The sequence below is a fragment of the Pelmatolapia mariae genome, linkage group LG5, assembly GCF_036321145.2.
Source record: "Pelmatolapia mariae isolate MD_Pm_ZW linkage group LG5, Pm_UMD_F_2, whole genome shotgun sequence".
Classification (NCBI taxonomy): Eukaryota; Metazoa; Chordata; class Actinopteri; order Cichliformes; family Cichlidae; genus Pelmatolapia; species Pelmatolapia mariae.
In genome coordinates, this window is record NC_086231.1 from 23,647,677 (window position 1) to 23,663,093 (window position 15,417).

At 40.3% G+C, this 15,417-nt stretch overlaps 1 protein-coding gene across 1 annotated transcript; it reads left to right on the forward strand.

Annotated features, from left to right (window-relative positions):
* Positions 1 to 2,383: 2,383 nt before the first annotated feature.
* On the forward strand, positions 2,384 to 12,184 carry prelp (proline/arginine-rich end leucine-rich repeat protein). Its single transcript, XM_063474350.1, has 7 exons — positions 2,384 to 2,494; positions 7,688 to 8,123; positions 8,211 to 8,396; positions 8,497 to 8,654; positions 8,729 to 8,925; positions 10,224 to 10,299; positions 10,481 to 12,184. The coding sequence occupies exons 2-7, from the start codon at positions 7,692 to 7,694 to the stop codon at positions 10,569 to 10,571; spliced, it is 1,140 nt and encodes a 379-aa protein (XP_063330420.1). The 5' UTR covers positions 2,384 to 2,494; positions 7,688 to 7,691; the 3' UTR covers positions 10,572 to 12,184.
* The last annotated feature ends 3,233 nt before the right edge of the window (positions 12,185 to 15,417 follow it).

The window sequence follows — 15,417 nt, forward strand, 5'->3', positions numbered from 1 at the left end:
GTAGGAGGCATGGAGGGAAGCCACATGAGAGGTTTACTTAAGTCAAAGATAGCTTATTAAACATAAATCAAAATGCAAACATCAAAGTGGGGCGATGCCAGGTGGGCATTTCTTCATCACTTGTCTCTCTCTCTCTCTCTCTCTGCCCACTTCTCTTTCCCATCACCCCCAACTGGATAGAGCAGATGACTGCCCCTCACCGAGTCTGACTCTCCCTGAGGTTTCTTCCTGTTAAAGGGGAGTTTTTCCTTACCACTGTCACCAAATTCTTGCTCATGGGTGGGTGGTGTTGCTGGTGGTGGGAGTGTTGTGCGATTGTTGGGGTTTTCTTTCTTTCTTTCTCTTTATTGTAGGATTTTTACCGTAAAACACAAATCACCTTATGACAACTGTTGTTGTGCATTGGTGCTATATAAATAAAACTGAATCAACTGAAGTGGTTTTCCTACTTCCTACTCTGTTCAAGTCAAATCTTTATTGCAGTCACAGTTTAAATGGTGATCAATTCACAGAATGTAGTCTCCTATTTCTGACCCCTCTTTTCTGCAGTATTCTGTACTGATTTGGTGCTGGGGGGGTTTTTTTTCATCAGTGCCTACAAAATGAAAAAGAAAATGGATTGGATCACATGGCTCTCTTGTTACTGTCCAACCAGTGAGGTGAAAGTTAAAAAGCTGAAGAATTATTGACTCTGCCTTATACTTAAAACATAGATTTCCTAACATGCTGCTATTTCTCTTTGTTGTGTTTCTCTCATCTGTTGCACTATTGCATTGTAGGGTATGAGTACATTGCCAACATTAAGACCAGTTAACACCCAGATTTTTCCCTTTTTCATGGATTCCCACCTGTGTGTAGAGAACACTGCAGCCACAAACCAGTTTTGCCACATTTAGTGTGGGTCTAGGGCCAAACAGCAGCAAGAGAAATTTGTGGCGGGCTACCTCATTCAGAAAAACCCTTTAATTTAATTTAGAATTTGTTCAATTTAAACTCTGCAACAAACTGGCGATCTGTCCCGAGTGTACCCCACCTTTCACACTAAGAATGCTAGGATAGGCTCCAACCCAACCCCCACGCCAGCAACCATGAATTGGTTAAGAGAGAGAAAATGGATGGGTGGATGTTCAGTGTAAACTTTTTGGTTATTGTGTTATTTCCATGATATATGAAACATTAAACAAATGTTGGACTGGTGCTGCTAATGAGCAGCTGTTTCCAATGATGTCATCCTCGAACTGCAAGAAAAAAGAGAGAAAAACTCTTACACAGAAATGAAGTTGCTGACGCTGATTAGAGCTGAGTCACTAAACAGCTCTCACATGTAAATGGTAGCAGAGCAGATGGGAGGGGGGAGAAAAAAAAGACGTATTTGTTACACACACCCGTTTTGCTGCTTGCGACCTGTTTGTTAAAGTATACTCTCCTTCCTTAGCTGGAAACAGTCTGGTCCAGATGTTTGACCCGACTGTATCATAATCACTGACTGAGTGGGAGACAGGAGCGCGGCGGGAAAAGGAGGCATGTGTGTACATGTGTCTTAAAGACATATCCCCACATATGTTCACCTCATTATCGTTCAGCTGCAGCTCACTCTGCAGGAATGCAGGGTAGCAAACACATGTCCACCTTCAAACCCCTGGTGACATATTAGCTAAACACACACACACACACACACACAGACCCTAAACTTCATGCCACCAGCCCCACTTCCTGAGAGCCCCATCACATCACCCTCCACTCCACAGTTGGACCTCGACAATCAGACTGCTTTCGTGTACTTACACTAGGGGGGAAGGGGGGGGAAGAAAAAAGAAAGAGTGTTCCTGGATATTTAACTGACACAGAAGAGATGCCATGGAGTCAGCGGAGAGATGCTTCTAATGAAAAGCACATGACTGGATCTGAGTGCAGTCATCTAAACAATGGCGGGGTGGGTGGGAGACAAAGAGGAGATGCAGTTACAGCTGGGCTTTCCCTCGCAGAGGTCCAGTGTTTGTTTCTCAAAGACTTCAGATACAGAAACTCAGGCTTGTTGCAGACACGCAAATATGGCATGCAAACACGTCATGGTGCTCTGGTGTTTATGTATTTAGTTATTTAATTTTTCAGACCTACGCAGTCATCATATAGTTGACAAAAACAAAATAATAACAAACTGTACAACGGTTCAGACACATAAAAGAGCCGGTGGTCTACCAGAAGGAATTAAGATTAAATCTCTTTGGCTCTGAGCCAAGCTAAGGGGGTGAAAAAAAGAACCACTGTGACCTTCAGAGGGAAAGAAGCCAGGGAACAAACCCAACAGGCAGGCTTGTCCACCAAAGGAGATCGAGAGGGGGAGAGAGAGGGAAGGGAGGGCTAGGGACCAGAGGAACAGAGGAAGAGCAAGAGGGAGTGAGGGAGCGAGGGGTAGGAGAAGAGTGAGAGAGGCAGACAGAAGAAAAGACTCAAAACTTGTGACTTGACAAAAGAGGGCAGGTACCAGAGGCAGGTAAGACCCTTTATTTGTTGTTTCCACTGGGGGCTGTTTTTGAAGGGACCTGATGAGTAAAGGTAAGAATGCAGACAGAGTTCTGTGCATGTGTGTGTGTGAGTGTGAAACAGAGAAGCCAGGAGAGGCAGTGAGGGAAGTGTTTGTGGACAGAAGGGGAATCCTGGCACGGGCACAGCTGGGCCATGCTGCCGAGTTTCTATAGAAACAGTTTGCCATACAAAGTGGTACTCTGTCCTCCAGGGAGCTGCCACACGCTGTGACTCTGCTGCTTTTCTCTGCTACTGCACGCTCACCTTGATTTCATCTTTTTCCATTAGTGAGTGCGGAGAGCTGCCACTGCAGTGCAAGTGAAAATATGCAGACTAGAAGAGCTTTAGCTGTTGTTTTTTTTACAAAAGAAATGCCATATTGCTCACTTTTGGCAATCAGATGGATCCCCGGGGGTTTTAAAGGCGGTGCACAAATACATTTTTGGCTTCTTCTGTGGTGAATTCAGATGGATGCAGTTCCTACATGGGTGTAAACCAACAGTTTAAAAAGCTGAAATGGAACGTTCTGGAAATGGTTTAAAAACAAGCATGCACTGAAAAAAAAGTGCAATCACATGATGTGCTGACATAAGAGGGTTTGTGAAGTGTGTGAAGAATTTGAAAAGAAAAACAGCAGCTACTTTGGAGCTGGCTGATGGCGATGTGTACAAAGACGCGGGGATGAAAGTTTCCAGATTTCTGATGTTCGTCCTTCTGCTCTCAGCTATGTTGACATTATATCTACTGTCGTTTGGTTTCTTAATAAATTTATCATGTTTTATTAGAGCATCAAAGAGCACACTTAGTTGGAGTTTTTGTATTTCTAAATGTATGGAAAGAATCTGTAGATGTTAGAGCTTGGCATAAATTCTGTGATTATTGTGCTTAGTCACAGTCACAGGTCTTTTTTTAAAGATATCTGACTCAGATAAGTGAAGTCGACTGGGGATGATGTAACTTTTCATCAGGACTTTTTTTAAAAAGTGGTTTTATGAAACACTAGTTTTTTTCTTTCTTTCTTTTTTTGGTAAAGGAATGACGGGCTGTTCTGCCAAAAAAAAAAAGGTTGGAAAGAGCTCATCATCAGTGATGAAAAGGGCGTTATGAAACTGAAAATTTTTGTGGATGAAATGCTTTAGATATAACCTAAAACTCACACTAATTCCTATGACTTTTTACTTTTCCTTTAAATATATATATAAAGCAAACTGTTTAATAGCTGCACATAAACATGATTAGTTGTCTGAAAAATATCAGCAGTAAAGTAAGAATGTGTTATTTTTTAGTAATGTTTAACCTTTATCTCACAAGTACTTGCATATATCTTTTTAACCTTGCAAACAGCTGTTGAGAACGTAATACCACCACTTAGTAGGTCCACATGGTTTTCATCAAGTCCAGTAAGACAAAAGTCTCTGATGTTTAAAATATGCAGATCCAGTTCAAAGTCACAGTAGATTTTGTTTGTTTTAAAGCTTTGCAACAGAGTGTTTGTGTCATGTACTAGCAGTGATCTCTGTCCTACCATCCTAAGTATAGTTCTCATGCTGATAACGATCAGATTAACTCATTGAGGTCATAAATAACAAACTGGTGAATCAGCCATTGTGGACACCGAGTCTTTAATTGTTTGCCAAACTTCTGGTCATAACAGCAGCACGACAGGAAGGAAATCTGGCTCTGGATTTAAACGAGGGGTTGCAAGGCTCTGAGAGGGAAAATGAAGGGCAGTGCCAGGGAATGCTGTCAGAGAAATGTTCAGATTTGTTATTTCAGGCATTTTAGATATGAGGCTCATTCCCGCGCGATGATTTATATCAAACTGAACAAAGGCAAAGAGAAAGAGCAGTGGAAACAAATGGTGCATCTGTGATGAGAGTTTATGTTTTTCTAAATCTTTGTGATACTTATTTACAGGGGCTTTGCTCATGATATAGAGGATAACGATTTAGCCATAGTTACCATGGCCTGAAAAAGATCGTTTCACTTTGAAAAGTGAATTGGATTCACTGAAGTAAATACCTGCAATGTTAAGGCAAACAACAGCATGTATGTGTGTGTGTTTCAGTCTCAGTCTGACGTAATTTCATTGTCCACATACAGAACTCTGAAAAAGTATCCCTCTCCTTCCTGACTTATTAATGTTTTTGCATATTTGTCACATTTACATGTTTCAGATCATCAAAAAGATTTTAATACCAAAACACAGTTTTTAAATGATGGCTTGATTTTAATAACTGGTTGTGCCTCCCTTGGCAGCAAGAACTGCAATCAAACATAACTGATGGCAGGGATGGGAACTGAGAAGAATTAACTGATTCCATTATTAGTATTACTTATCGATTCTCACTGGGCTCTCACTGGCTTTGTTTTGAGAGTCACCACCATCTCTAACGAGCATGTCAATATTACATTCATGCAAATGAATTGCATTGTGCTTTGTCAAATGTTTGTGCATGTTGTGGAGTTATTTCTCCCCCTTGTTGTGTTCAGTGGTGGGTCATTACTCAAAAAAAGTAAATATTACAAATATTACACAGAACACTTAAATTAAAGGTGATGCAGTACATTACTTAATTAGGGTGGCTGTAGCTCAGGTGGTAGAGCAGGTCCGCCACCAATCAGTGGCGGACCGGTGGTTCGATCCCAGGCTGCCTCCTGGCTGCATGCCAAATATCCTTGGGTAAGATACTAACCCCATGTTTGCCTACTGGTGGTGGTCAGAGGGCCCGGTGGCGCCAGTGTCCGGCAGCCTCGCCTCTGTCAGTGCGCCCCAGGGCAGCTGTGGCTACAATGTAGCTTGCCATCGCCAGTGTGTGAATGTGAGAGTGAATGGGTGAATGACTGAATGTAGTGTAAAGCGCTTTGGGGTCCTTAGGGACTGAGTAAAGCGCTATACAAATGCAGGCCATTTACCATTACCATTTTACTTACTCTTTACATTTTTTTTTCCATAAAATGAGCTGAAAAGCATTGCCTCATAATTAACATTTAACAATATACACCTTCAGGCTACAGTCCTACACACTAATGCAAATCTTGATCCTAATGAGGACAGACATATGAACACTAACACAACGCTGACAACACAAAGAGACTTTAAAGTGATTGCCACAGTGATTCTACTGTAGAAACATGAACAGGTAAAAACTGCTCATCAGTTTTTTACCTGTTGAAGTTAAGGGTCTGGCTGCTGGGCTTGGGTCGGCATATACTCATAACATCTCTCTGTGTTTTTGGCTAGCTTAGCGTTAGCATCTGTACAGGTGCTTCCAAAAACCTGAAGTTGTGTTAGCAGCATAATGCAGATGTTTCTGTCTACTTTACCATTGTGCTCTCATCCTATTATGCAATAGAAATGAAAGTAAAGTCCATATCCACACTGCAGACTGTGCCACTGTTTTCCTCCTCCTGCATGTGAACTTAAATCAGCTGATTGTTGTTTGAGTGCTACAACTGATAATCGTGATCCACAGGCAAGCAAACCAACAATTCCAAGAAACTGAACAACTGGGAAATAGTTCTCTGCAAGAACTGGTTCTCGATTCCCTTCCTTAACTGACAATGATGCTCTTACGTTGCTGTGGAGTAATTTTAGCACACTCTTCTTTTCAGAATTGTTCCAGACACATTCAAGGGTCTAAATCTTCATTTTTTTGTACTTTTCTGAGCCATTCAGAGGTGGACCTTGTGGTGTGTTTTGGACTATTGTGCTGCTATATAACCCGAGTGAGGTTAAGCTTCAGGGCACAAACGGATAGCTGGACCTTCTTCGGGACTTTCTGGTAGAGAGCAGGAATCATGGTTCCATCAATTACGGCAAGTCGTCCAGCAGCAAAGCAGTCCCAGACTATCACACCACCATATTTGACTGGTGGTATGATGTACTTTTTGCTATGTTAGTTTTACACCAGATGCAACGAGTCTTGTTAGTCCACATAATATTTTGCCAGGCCAGGTAGGTTTGGCTATTTTTTGTTTTCCCTTAATAGATGCAATAATCATTTAAAAACTGCATTTTGCATTTACTCCGCTTATTTGAGTCTAATGTTGAAATGTGTTTTATGATCTGAAACATGCAAGTGTGACAAATGGGGCGTGGGGGAGGGTAAATACTTTTTCACAGCACTGTAGCTAAACCAATTTGCTCACAATTGTTATATATTCTTAAACCTTTCAGTTACAGAACATGTAAAAATCACCTCCCCTGTCCTCTCATTGTGAAATGCAAGCTCATAGGTGTGCCTAAGATGACTCCTTGTATGACCAATGTGATGAACTATACAAAATGGAAATTCCTTTTTCAAAGCAACTTTGGAAAATTCCTCATGCACACACAAAACAAATCTTCCTGGTGTGAAACTTTAAACACACACTGATTATAAAATGCTGTAAATACATATTGAGTTCATGAGAGCTTCATTCCAGTGCGCCTCCCTTTTGTTGACATATTATAACCTTGCAGGCTTGCTTTCTCTACACAGCTCTCCCCTCTTGACCCATGCTTACAATAGCGCCTTTATCCTTTCATAAGCGCTCATTTCCTGTATTAGTATCTGCCCTACAGTCTCTTGAATTTAATCAAATTAAGGAAGTATGGCTCCTCCTCAGACGATCCCACCTCTTCAAACACAGATTACTTTACAGAGCTACACATGTCCATCTTCCATTAGTTTAAACTGCAATAGAAGTGTGGGAGCAATTCTTAAGGTAGGCTGGGGACAGTCTTGGTATATAACATTAAACTTCAATGTTTTTATAGAGTCAGGTGAGCATTGCTTCATGTAGGCCTCGGTAATGCTGTTTCACTCAGTTCAACCCTGAAAATATCCTCTTAAAACTGGTCGAACAGCAACCAGCTTGAAAATGGAATCTTTCCAAAGGGAAATACAAACTAACGGATATTTTTAGTAAAATCAGAGATTCGATGAATGCCCTGGATTGCACGTAGCCTTGTAGGAAAAAAGGAGGGTTTGTACACGGCTGAGTCATTACACCCACATGGAGAAAGACGCACCAAAAGGACATATTGTACTGAATTGAACTATTTATTTTTTCTTTTTGTTTTTTTGAAGCATCTTTCTCCCTTAACTTAATGCCTTTCACTGTGAATACTGCAGAGTCGGTAGAAATCGCTACTTACACTTCATGCTCTTCCTAGGACAATGAAGGCTGGTGCGAGACTCCTGTCTGCACTGACTCTGCTCCTCCTACTGGGGGCAGTGTTCACACAGAGGCCTCGGCCAAAGAAGCCCACCAGGCGCCCAGCTACCCCCAGAAAGCCTCCTGCTCGTCTCCCAACTGTACCACCCCAGCCTGAGCCCAAGGAACCAACAGATTTCCCCCCACCCATCCTGGGCCCACCTTCCATCTTTCCTGACTGCCCCCGGGAGTGTTTTTGCGCCCCAAGCTACCCGAATGCGCTCAACTGCGAGAACCGGAACATTCGTGTAATCCCAGCGATCCCATCCAGGACTCACTACCTGTATCTCCAGAACAATTACATCTCTGAGATAACCTCCGAGCCCTTCCTCAACGCCTCTGAGGTCCGCTGGATCAATCTAGCAAACAACCGTATTCATCGGATAGATAAGCAGGTCAGGGAGTTCACCTCTATAAATGCTCAGGATTTAAAGAAATAGAATCACTTTACTATGGTTGCTTTGCATCTATCTCTTGCGCAGGTGTTTGAAAAGCTTCCAGCACTTCTGTATCTCTACGCACAACGAAACCAGCTTAATGAAGTACCTTCAGGCCTCCCAGAAACTCTGGAACAGCTCCGCCTTAGTAGGAATCGTATTTCCAAGATCCCACCTGGGGCCTTCAACAACATGGGGAGCCTGGCTATGCTCGATCTGTATCACAACCAGGTGAACCTCACTGTTACAACACTGTGCTATCTAGACATGTATGGAGCCTAACTAAATCTCTAGCATTTGTGGAGCAAATATGTGATGTCTTTTCTGTCAGCTGAGTGACAGTGGCCTGGGTAAGAACAGCTTTAAGGGCCTTACGAACCTGGTGCAGCTCAACCTGGCTCATAACACGCTGAAGAAGATGCCTACTAGTATACCAACCAGCCTTGTGCAGCTTTTCTTGGATAGGAACCGTATCGATGACATCCCAAAGCAAGTATACGGCGCACGCATTGTCCCAAAGTTGATTATTCCCACTAAGAATCTTTATTATTGTCTTTTTTCAGAAACTACTTTGACAACTATGCTCACCTGGCTTTTGTGAGGCTGAACTACAACCAGCTGAGTGATAAAGGAGTTCCCAAGAATGTATTCAATGTCTCCAGCCTGCTAGACTTGCAACTGTCCCACAACCAGCTCGCTTCGATTCCTTTGTTCAACGGTCACCTGGAGCACCTGCATCTCGACCACAACAGCATTGAGAGTAAGTAACCAGCAGCCACGTCAGTCCCAGTGAGTGGTCATCACTGTGCTGAAGCAAGGCCTCCACATCAGGGAGCATAACCACAGATTGTCTCAACGTGGGCTGAATGTCAGGGCTCTTCATGTAACTTCCAGCAACTTGCAGCTGTGTCAGGTCAGATGAGCTTCTCAATTCAATGTGGTCTTAGTGTGTCTCCCTGTTTCTGTTTGGATCTGGTGGTGTAGCAACTGAACAAATAATATGTCGTAGATTCAACCCCCCCTTTTTAACCTGTGCATTAACCACTGTAAATTGTCTTGGTTAATTATACCCAATTGTCTTGTGTCCTATGCCGACTTTAATGAAGACAGATCAGTGTAGTCTGTTGACACTACAGCTGTAATTTGATCAGCGTGCAACACAAACTGAAAGTATTTTTTCAGGATATTCTGTTATACCTGTTTCTGCATCACGATTACAAAACTACTTTGGCTTCAGGCCATTTTTTTCAACTTCCACTGAAGTTAATCATCATGACGAGACGTGTTTTATTTTTTATATCCTCTTGTTCAGTAGTATTTGGAATTATTTTAAAAATATGTTTCTTAGTTATTTTGATGCAATAATTTAAGGGCTTACACAATGCAATCTTCTTCCAGACCATTAGAGAGAAGAGAATAAAAATACAGAATTAGCTGCTGGGTTTTGTTTTGTTTTGTAGGTTTGAACTACACAGTTAGAAATGTATTAATATTAGTGGATTCAGTAACACTTTAGCACATTTTCAACTTGAAACGCTTATATTTCTGAGTATGTGTTGCATTACAGAGAAAAATCAGATGTGATGCGATTTAAAATACTTACCTACTTGTGTTTTGCAATAAAGTATAATCAATTTTACAGTTGAGCTCTGTTTAAAGGTGAGTTTGTTTTTTTCTCAAATATACCCACTTCAGTAGCATTTAAACACACTCATATTTCTGTCTTTTTTGTATCCTTTTTTTTATTCCTAAAAACATTTCTCATGCTATTTTCTAAGTTAAAACATCATAAAAAATAAAGATTTCTTCTGAAAATGTATGCTAAGCACTGCATGTTTAAATAAATAATTCACATCATGCATAATATTTAAGATAATTATCTTCTCAGACTATTATCAGGCTATACCCTGCTCTTCCTGTATATAAATTGCTATAATGAAATAAATTATACAATAAAAAAAACAAAACCGTCAAATCTAAAATAGCATATTTTCTTATTTATATGCACATGTGAGCACTTGAAGACTAGATCTTCATGACTGTGTATTTTCCTGACAGGCATCAATGGCACCCAGATTTGCCCATACAGCGTGCAAGCTGACACGAGTGATATGAGCCAGGTTCCCAAGCTAAGGTATTTCACATTATGTCATAATGCGTGTCTCAGCACTAACCTAAAGAATGAACTTGTCTGAGCTGCGTGACCTGTGTGTTAACAGGAAGTAAACAGGAACAAAAGAATTTTGTCCGGAAATGCCAAGTTCAAAGAGTTAAAATCCCAATGACATATTAGATACCTGTTCTGTTGTTTTCAGGTATCTCCGTTTGGATGGAAATCACCTGAACCCTCCCATCCCTCTGGATGTCATCATGTGCTTCAGGCTCCTTCACTCTATTGTCATTTAGGAAAGCCATGCCTAAAGGCATGGAGGCTTGCACATGCAGTACTGTGCAAAAGTCTTGAGCTACGCAGCATTTCTTTATATTTTGCTAGAAAAGTGTGAAAAATGTGCTTTCTTGTCATTTCTTTAAGTGGTCTCCAGAAATTGTTCTCCGGGCTTCTTAAAAGACATTCAAAGCTCTTCCTTGGATGTTGGCTGCCTTTTGTTTTGTTCCCTATCAAGATGATCCCACACTGCTTCAGCAATTTTGAGGTCTGGGATCTGGAGAGGCCAATCCAAGACTGACAGTGTTTAATTGGGTGTTTTTCTGTCCTGGTATCTTTTACTGCTCTGGTAGTGTGTTTGGGATTGTTGTCATACTGAAAGTTGAAGCTTCTGCTAATCAGATACTTTGCAGATGGTACTACATGGTGGATCAAAATCTGACCGTACATTTCTGTAGTATTGATGTCAATTGATTTGACAAGATCCCCAACACCACTCGCTGAAATGTAGCCACTTTGGCTGCAGTCACACACATCTTTCTTATTGACCATAATTTGAACTAAAAAAATTCAAATTTTTGTTTCAAAGAAGACCCGTTGGGACTGATATTTGGTCCCGTTCTTGTGTAATTTGACATACCTTAACCTTTTCTCCATTTTACTTTATTAAGAATGGCTTCTTAACAGCCACTCTTCCACTTCTTATGAGGCTTCAGTGAACAGTAAATGAACTGAAGGGTCAGATGCATCTCTCAGGTCATGTTTCAGATCTTTGCTGCATTATTTGACCTATTTCTTCTGAATATAACTTTCAGAAAAACTTTTAAAAGATTTTAAGATCTTGGAGAACTGTTGTTCACTACTATAAAGAATTAAAAGAAAGTCTGGCTCCAAAACAACAAGAAATGAGGGGTGGCTCAAGACTTTTGCACAGTACTACTGACACACACACACACACACACACACACGCACACACACACACGCACACATCCATGAAAACGTAGACTCACTTTGTACTAGGTGCATTTCATTGTAAAGTATGGTGTTTATCAGCAGTAGACGCTGTGGAACTGTAATACTGAGAGAGGGACTGCAAATAACTGCAAAACTTGGATGGTTCAAACTTTTTTAATTGTGATGACAAATTTAACTATTGCCATTTTTTGGACAGTCCCAACATTAAACTACAAATCAGCATAAACTGTGACTATGCTGACATTTAGAGTTAGGTTTCTGTAGTAGTTGCAGTTTATCAGTGTTTTTTGTTTACAAAACTTCATGTAAAGAAAAAAGTGAAAAATATAGCTTAAGCCTGAAAACACAGGGACATTTACAGACATGCTACAAACATAAACGGTAGTTAAGTTCACAAGAATAGGTCAACAGAGTGGGGCAGCCGTCGGAGGCAATGAATAAATACGCAGTGTAAGTTAAAAGAGATAACCAGCTTTAAATAACTAGCTCCATGTAGTTAAAACAGTTTCAAATGTGCCTGTGATTTTCAAGATACTCTTTGTAAAAATGTCATTTTATTCTTGTTATCCCTAATCTTTTGTATATTATTCTTCTGTATAAAGAAGCTTTGTACAAACAATGGAAAATAAAAGTTCTCCTTGATCATCTGATAATGCTTGATGTTTGAAATAAAAAATGTCGTTTTCTTCCTCATTTCTCTTTTCTAATATGCTTCACTGCTCTCTCTGCTTAGTCGACACCAACCCAACCTGTTTCACAATAATATGAGCCTTTGGATAAAAGCAACATGTTAGTAACTGACCAGGTATAAAAGGAACATTCCAAAGAAGCTAGAGGTAAGGGTGTTGCCTGTCTGTAAAAGGCTATGTGCAAGAACCGTAAAAGACGGATGTAGCACCATAACGTCAAGGTCAGCATTTTGGCCGACGCCATGTTGGTTGTTTGGAGACTGAAGTTAACATATTTGAAATATAGGTGAAGCTTGGTTTGGCAAATTAGTGCTAAGTAAAAAACTAATAATTCACTCACCAAAACTGAAGCACAAAATTCTGGGTTGGTCTGCACCACAGAGGAAACCACAAGTTACTCATTTAAGACCATTAAAGGCTCCAGAAGCACCAACATGGGAGAGGTCTATACCAGTGACTTGAATTAGCAGAGGTGAGGTCTAGTAGATGCTAAAGGGCCACAGCTACTTGTGCTGGGACACCTGTCAATGAACCCACCCAAGGTCTTGACTCAATAATCCAGGTGGATATTTATATACATTTCTTTTTCTACCAGGTCTTAAAAATGCCTTTTTTTTAATGCTTTAAAGTTTGGCTTTTTATCATCATGACTTCCTCTCCCAGCTAACTTCAAGTGGCAGGAACCACAGGTTTGTGCACTTCCTCGCTGGCTTCATTTTAAACTCATATATACATGGCTATTTGAGAATAATAATTTCTAAATGTAAAATTTCAGATAATCTGAAGATTTGTTTCTCAGGGTGACATAATAAAAAAGTCAGACTATCCAGACAAAGAGACAAGAACCTAGTAGTGTAAATCACTGAATGGCCTCACCGTTACTGAACACAGTTTGATGCTTGAGTCACAAATACAAGTTAAAGCTGCAACATTCAAAGAAAAAATCCTATGAAAACAAGATCCAGAAATGGTGCCACGTCCTGTGAGCCTGAGCTCATCGAAAAGACAGCATTTATGATGTAGTACATTAGTACACAAGCTCACATTAATGCTGAACATTATACACAGGTACTGAAGTAACATATGCTAGCATCCAGAAAACATTTTTTCATGAGAGGCCCTTGTTTATTTAGCAAGGCAGCAGTTAACCACATGCTAAACGAGTTAGGACAACATGACTTTCCAAAAAAAGAAGTTTGCGTGCTGAACTAGCGTGCAGGGCCTGGCTCTACCACCAACTGGAAACATTTGGTGCATTGTGAAATGAAAAATATGACAACCAAACTTTTCAGAAAGAAATGAAACATCATCACAATAGCATCAGCAAACTGCTTTGGTTCATTCTTCATAAAAAAAAATATTCATTCCATTTAGTTTCACTTCACTGTTTTGTTGCCTGATTTTCTGAGGCCCCCGGGAGTACCTTTGTGTCCTACCAGTGGGGGCCTTCCCCGCAGTTTGAGAACCACTGGTGTAGCGTTTCCATGTTGACCCTGTGGTCTGGGTGGTGTTTTTGTGGGTGATCTGATTTCCACCCACAGTCCAAAGACATGCATGTTTGTTTAAATCACAAATGAATTAAAGGATTTTTCATTTTGTGTTTATTGACTGTGACAGTTTAACATGTAAGAAAGCAGAAGTGACTAAAGGCTGCAAAACTGCACAACACTGCGTGAACAGAAGTAACTATGTGCATGTAAGAATGACCAGATTAAGCCAAACTTTATCATTAGATACATCATAAGATACCTTACCAAGAAAATATTTAATATCCACTTTGTTTCTAAAATGCTTGATGATTTTACCTTATAAGATGTCTAAAAACGATTTCAATGAAACATGCTGACATTTCAACTTGTTTCAAAGAATAACAGTTCAAAAAGGGTTGAGAGAAACTGACAGTGGCTACATTGGCAATTTTGTCAATTTTTTGTGTTATTTTATTCAGTCAGTGCCGGTTTCAGTGTAAAAAAAGTCACTTTGTTACCGAGGCTCTGTATTAAAGAGGTAGTACTGCATGACTGCAACTCTGGTGGAATTGAGAATACAATAGAGAAGCATTAGAGGCTTTTTAACTGGCTCTAATTGACTTCATTTACAGGTTATTCCTAGTTTCATTGGGTTTTCTTGCTTCCTACCGCTGCAAATGAAGTTTTAGAAGACTTCAAAAGCACCCTGGTAAAACAGGCTGGCGAGCAGGTCTGGTAGGTATTTCCAATCAGGACCTGTTGACTGAAGTGATGTCAGAATGCCCTTCGAGTAAAAAGACAAAAGTCGATGAGAGGCTTTATTTCCAGTATACACCCACAGTGTTATGCAACATTTGGAAGTAGCTATACCAATCAATCTGAAATCTAAAAGAGACAAGAAATAAAATGATATTGCCACAAAACACTTCCTTTTACAAATTAATCACATTAAAACAACACAGACTTTAAAAGCTCATAAGGCAAATGATTCAGGGAGTGACTTCTTAATGCGGAAACTGCAGCAGCTTCAGTTTAAATGATGAAACTCTAATCTAGCAACAATGATTACTCATTCATTATTTACATTACGCATCACTGAGAGTGAAAGTTTTTCTTCACAATGACAGCACTACTCACCAAAGAGGAGGAAATCAGCAATAATTCCTTTTTCCATTCTTCCAATCAGAGACTGAAACATGACCGGGAGTTCCTTTAATTGCACCGGACTTCCTCCTCCTGTAAACCTATTCATGTGCATGCACCTGTGCAGTCCCATGCATGTTTAACCTGTTCAATACCTGGTAAAAAAAAAAAAAAAAATCCCCTTACTCCACACTATAAGAGGACACAGGATGGAGGCCCAGAGACACAACTTCACCAGAACTCTCCCTCTGAGTGACACACGCACAGGTGAGTCTGAATACAGGTGATACTTCTCTAGGCAATGATGATGGTAGCTGATGGACCTGACACAGTGTTTCCTTTATTCTGGATATTGGTAGTTTATAAACAGTTTTTTTTAAATGATCCAATATCCATTTATGTATCTATAAATGCTCATAAAGTATTTTTTAATTTGTGGATTTGAAGATTTTTATCTGTTTTGATCATCTGAGGAAACAGTGATGAACCTTTTTCCTAAATTAATCAACACTCAACAATTTTAAATAATACACAATTCTTACAAACCGAAACGCTTCTGTTAGCTTTCTCACCAGATCGCCATCATCAGG